Source organism: Nyctereutes procyonoides, unplaced genomic scaffold (assembly GCF_905146905.1).
Source record: "Nyctereutes procyonoides isolate TBG_1078 unplaced genomic scaffold, NYPRO_anot_genome, whole genome shotgun sequence".
NCBI lineage: Eukaryota > Metazoa > Chordata > Mammalia > Carnivora > Canidae > Nyctereutes > Nyctereutes procyonoides.
This window is the reverse complement of record NW_026575047.1, coordinates 60,859,809-60,865,231: the sequence shown is the minus strand read 5'-3', so window position 1 is coordinate 60,865,231 and position 5,423 is coordinate 60,859,809. Positions and strand designations below refer to the sequence as shown.

The 5,423-nt window shown below is 36.7% G+C and overlaps 1 protein-coding gene across 1 annotated transcript; it reads right to left on the bottom strand.

The window, feature by feature from the left end:
- Nucleotides 1-1,767: 1,767 nt before the first annotated feature.
- Nucleotides 1,768-2,706, bottom strand: LOC129510505 (olfactory receptor 6C2-like). Its single transcript, XM_055326729.1, has one exon. It carries the CDS (start codon nt 2,704-2,706, stop codon nt 1,768-1,770), a length of 939 nt encoding a protein of 312 aa, XP_055182704.1.
- Nucleotides 2,707-5,423: the final 2,717 nt, after the last annotated feature.

Sequence of the window (5,423 nt, the reverse complement as noted above, 5' to 3'; positions counted from 1 at the left end):
AAGGATTCATGACTCAGGTGATCAACCCAACTACTAAACATATATATCATGTAGATGTATGCTTAAGTTAATTATCTGAAGGGAAGCTGGGCAACGTGTAGTGGGATTTTGTTGGTTTTTAAAGAAATTTTAAATGAAAAAAGAGGAAAGGCCTTGGAGAAGAGAGTTCTATTTTCCTTGAATATTTTTGAAGTATAGAAGAAACTTATATGATGGTCATTACCTTGTATGAACAACTGAAAATAAAGAGTACAACATAAAAATACATTTGAGCAGTTGGATGATGTTTAATAAGCATATATATATATATATAAAACACACAACTTTCACAATTACTGTTTCTATCCTTTGTTATTTTATTTATTTTATTTTTTTTTTGTTTCTATCCTTTGATAGAAAAAAGTCCAATGATTTGGTCCAAGCTTCCTGAATGACTATTACTTTTTTCCTCCACATCTCACCCCCTTTTTTCTAAGTCTATTTTTATTTTTTTAACATTTATTTATTTATTGTATATTTTTTATTGGGGTTTGATTTACCAACATATATCATAACACCCAGTGCTCATCCTGTCAAGTGTCCCCCTCAGTGCCTGTCACCCAGTCACCCCAATCCCCTGCCCACCTCCCTTTCCACTACGCCTTGTTCGTTTCCCAGAGTTAGGTGTCTCTCATGTTTTGTCACCCTCACTGATATTTCCCACTCATTTTCTCTCCTTTCCCCTTTATTCCCTTTCACTATTTTTTTATATTCCCCAAATGAATGAGACCATATAATGATTGTCCTTCTCCAATTGATTTACTTCACTCAACATAATACCCTCCAGTTCCATCCACGTTGAAGAAAATGGTGGGTATTTGTTGTTTCTAATGGCGAGTAATATTCCATTGTATACATAGACCACATCTTCTTTATCCATTCATCTTTTGATGGTCACTGAGGCTCCTTCCACAGTTTGGCTATTGTGGACATTGCTGCTATAAATATTGGGGTGCAGGTGTCCTGCCGTTTCACTGCATCTGTATCTTTGGGGTAAATCCCCAGCAGTGCAATTGCTAGGTCATAGGGCCACTCTATTTTTAACTCTTTTCACACAGTTTTCCAGAGTGACTGTACCAGGTCACATTCCCACGAACAGCTTTTTTTCACACTATACCTGGATTGTATCTTCAGTAGTCAGTCTGTGCTAAGCAACCAAATGCCCCTTCTCAAATTAGCAATATTTTTGATGCTTTAGTCAAGGCTCCTAATCTCTAACATTCTTCTTTTTTAGAAATTGAGGTAAATTGGTATATATCATTATATGTTTCAGGTATACAGCATTAAGATTGACATCTGTATACATTACAAAGGGATTACCACCACAAATCTAGTTACCATCCACCACCATACACTTGGCCTCTTTCACCTATTTTGCCCATCCCTCACTAACATTCTTCTTAAATTAAGGGATAATGTAAGTCTGGATATTGAAGAAGTTATCTAAGTAGGACTTAGTTGTGCTGCCCCTAAATTTAGTCTTGTTCTCCTTGAGTCTATGTTTAAACACCATCAAGCAATGACAGTAGAACACATTCAGTACTCGGAAAACTATTCTTTCAATTCTGTAGTTGTATCATATTTCATGATATAATACACACAAAAAATTTCTGGAATGGGCAGTGGAAACGTTTTTGTGGAAATATTCATTAACCATTTATTTGGCAAATTCATGGATGGGTTATTCAGATTTAAAATTAACCTAGCCTCAAAAAAATCAATAGTCTCTTACTTCTTTGTGAGAAATACAATCCATTTTACTGTGTCTTTGAAGGCATCTTTCACTTGTTTGTTTCGAAGCGTATAAATGAATGGGTTAAACAAAGGAGCAACTGAAGTAGTGAGCACAGACACTACTTTATTAATAGCTACTCCTTCCTTTGCTGAAGGTTTGATGTAGATGAAGATGCAGCTGCCATAAGTGATGGAAACCACAATCATATGGGAAGAGCAGGTGGAAAAGGCCTTTTTCCTTTGTTGGGCAGAAGGGAATCTTAGAATGGTCTTAATGATGTACGTATAGGAGAGGACTACACACACTAAGGTAATAATGAGTGTCAGTACGGCAAAACTCAGAATAATTCTCTCTATTAAGACTGTGTCTGAGCAGGTTATCTGTAAAATTGGAGATGCATCACAGCCAAAATGATCAATCACATTTGAGTCACAGAATTCCAGCTGGAGGCCCAGGCCAAGAGGCGGGAGGATGCTTAACAGGCCAGCAAACCAACAGCAGAGAACGAGGGTAGTGCAGACTCTGTTGTTCATGATAGTTGTATAATGCAGGGGCTTGCAAATGGCCACATAGCGGTCATAGGACATGGCGGCAAGGAGAAAAAATTCTGTTGCTCCAAAGAGGACAACAAAGAATAACTGGGTGGCACAAGCATTATAGGAAACAGTATTATCTCCAGTGGTCATAGTATACAGGAATCTGGGAATACAGACAGTGGTGAATGAGACTTCTAAGAAAGAGAAATTTCGGAGGAAAAAATACATGGGAGTTTTAAGATGGGAGTCCACCAGTGTGAGGGTGATAATGATGAGGTTTCCAGTTACACTCAACATGTAGGTGAGAAACAAAAATACAAAGAGCAGAACTTGTATTTTTGGGTCATCTGTCAATCCTAGCAGGATGAATGTTGTTACTGCTGTATGATTTCTCATCACTGCCTTGCACCAGGAGGGATTTTGCCTGGAGAAAGAAGTGTCATAAGAAGCTAGTACTTGAACCTGAAGGAGGACATTCTGGCAAGCCTGCTCACATGCACTTTCTTCTTCTAGTTAATTTAATTTGTTAGCATAGAGACGTCTATGGGAAAGGTTTAGTATGGATCTTGTGCTTTTAACTAGAAAGCATATTTCCAAAGATGTAAAATAAACACAAAACAAAACATAAATCATATGTCTGATTTACAGTTTCTCAGCAATATTGCCTTTTGTACAGATTTTATTTGTCTTCATCCTGGAGGCAGTTATGTCAGTTTTCAGCCCCCCCCATCCTTATTTTCTTTAGTTTTTTTTCACACCATACTGAAATGCTCCATTTTCAAAACCAAGAAGGATCTGTTATTTTGTATTTTTTTGTGTTTTAAAATTAAAACTTTTTTTGGAGCAATCTTAGCATCACAGCAAAATTGAGGGGAAGGTACAGAAATATTCCATATGCTTCCTGCCTTTACAAATGCATAGCCTCTCCTGTTACTAACACCCCCCACCAGAGTGGTACCCTTTGTTACAAATGATGATCTTATATGGACACGTCAAAGTACATAATTTACATTATGGTCCACTCATGTTGTACATTGTAAGGATTTGGACAGATATTTAGTATCTTATATTGATCATAATTTGTCCTATGCAGAATTTTAACACTAGAGCATTCATTTATAGTTAGTTCTGCTCTCTGTACTTTGAATTATTTCTAAATACGGAGATAAAACTTTAAAATACAAAGATGTAGTTTTGTTTTTCACCCCATGTTTAGGCAAATGAAAGTATATTTAAGCCAGGCTGGGACTGCTTAGGCAGGGGTTTTCTGAAGTGGTATAATGAATTTTTTTTTCTGGAACTTAAATATAAACCCAATTTATCTGTACTTTATATATGTCCTGTTGTGATGTTTTGGGTCCTGGATGGAGTCCAGAGGGGATGATCTGTCCAATTTGTTCTTTGCCAGCCTGATTGGCCTGACCAACTCAGTGTTCTTCACAGCACTCAGCCTTCAGAATCTGTCTTAGGGTTTATCTTAGTGACCTCTTTGAACAATTTGTGTTCTTGCCTGCTTCAATTCAACTTTCCTCACTAGTAAATCAGCTCCCTAACCCTACAGCTTATGTTCTCTGAGTTTTGATATATGTAACTTGCCCAAACAACATCTAGAAACAAATGGACACAATATGAGCCAATCTTTGTAGCCATAGTATAAAGTACCCTACCTTTCTCAGTGACATTGTCACTGTCCATTTCTGCACCTCCAAGGAGTGTTAAGCCTCCCTATACCCCAATGTACATTTCTTCCCTCCAGAAATCTCTTTAGATAGGTGCTCAGGAAATTCCCTCCCCTCCTTCATGTCAAAACTTAGCCTCATGGAGGTTTGTGTTTCAAGCAGCTGCTTGAAGTTATCCAGGTATCCATCCTGTAAAAAAAATCGGTAAGTGCAACCTCTCTGGGAATATCAATAGTTAACAATAACTTGATATATTGTCCAATAATGCGTCTTAGGATTTTATTGGGGGTAAATGATTGTTAATGAGCAAATTTAGGCATAACTCAGTGTTTGTAGGGAAATCCTACACACTTCTACATGAGAGTGAAAACTACTTTTTTATGTTTCAAAAAATTGTCCTAGTTGTATCCAGTGTATGTTTTCTGAATAGAGAATCAAAATTATGTTAGGTTACTCTTGCATTGCTCAAGTAAATAATCTACATTTATTCATTAAAATAAATATCTAATAAGCCTCTGTTATTTAAAGTTCATAATATCAGAGAGTGGAGCTCCAATCATTTGCAAGTTGAGCTCCCTCAAGGAGCTTTCTGGCTGCCCGTAGAAGATAGTATTTCATTTTGGTGCATACTCAGTGACTTGGTAACACAAGATAACAGTGAAAATATAGCTGTGGATTTCAGATGACAACTATTCCATGCTTGTTCCTTGGTAATTGATCTTAGCTATTAGATAGCTATTTATATTAATAGCTATTTAAATTTTTTTATGTTCACCCAGTTTCTCTAGTTATTTTTTAATTTTTACTAATGTTGGCCATGACATCTGTCCTCATAAGTTGAGTTAGCAGGTTTATTGCTCAGGGTTCACAGACATGATTTTGAAATACAGACAAGCCCTCCCCCCTTAGCTCTTGGGAGAAATGACTCACTGGAGAGAGAGTATCTTGTCATGTACTTGCCAGGGGAAGACTCTGATAGGCCAAACTGAATGATGAGTCAGGTTTATTTCTGCATTCTTAATTTTCTCCCCCCTCTCCCTTCCACTGTAGGAGAGTTTAAATCCTTGTACTGGTTATTGGTATTGTAACTGTAGTTCTTCCTCTCCTATGAAGTTCTTAGGATCTAAAATTATTTCCTCTTGTCTTATCAAAACATTAATTCTTCTATATTAGTAGGAAAGACTGATGAACTCAGTCATATTAGCATTTGATCATGAATTTAATGTTTAAAATACTTAATATAATGTGTTGACCTTCATGACACTGTTTTTTTTTTTAATTTAGGAAGCTTGTTAAATAAATGCTACTCTTGATAATGCAGTTAAGCCTATGGGGGCAGATCCTTTGGATATAAGACTGCTTCATTTTGGCTTTTACCAGCAATCATACTCACACTCTCTGTTATATTGGGAAAATTTTTCTGGGAGACTAAAG

Coding starts and splice junctions, on each gene's coding strand:
- LOC129510505 (XM_055326729.1), bottom strand. CDS start 2,706: ATGAGAAATCATACAGCAGTAACAACATTCATCCTGCTAGGATTGACA.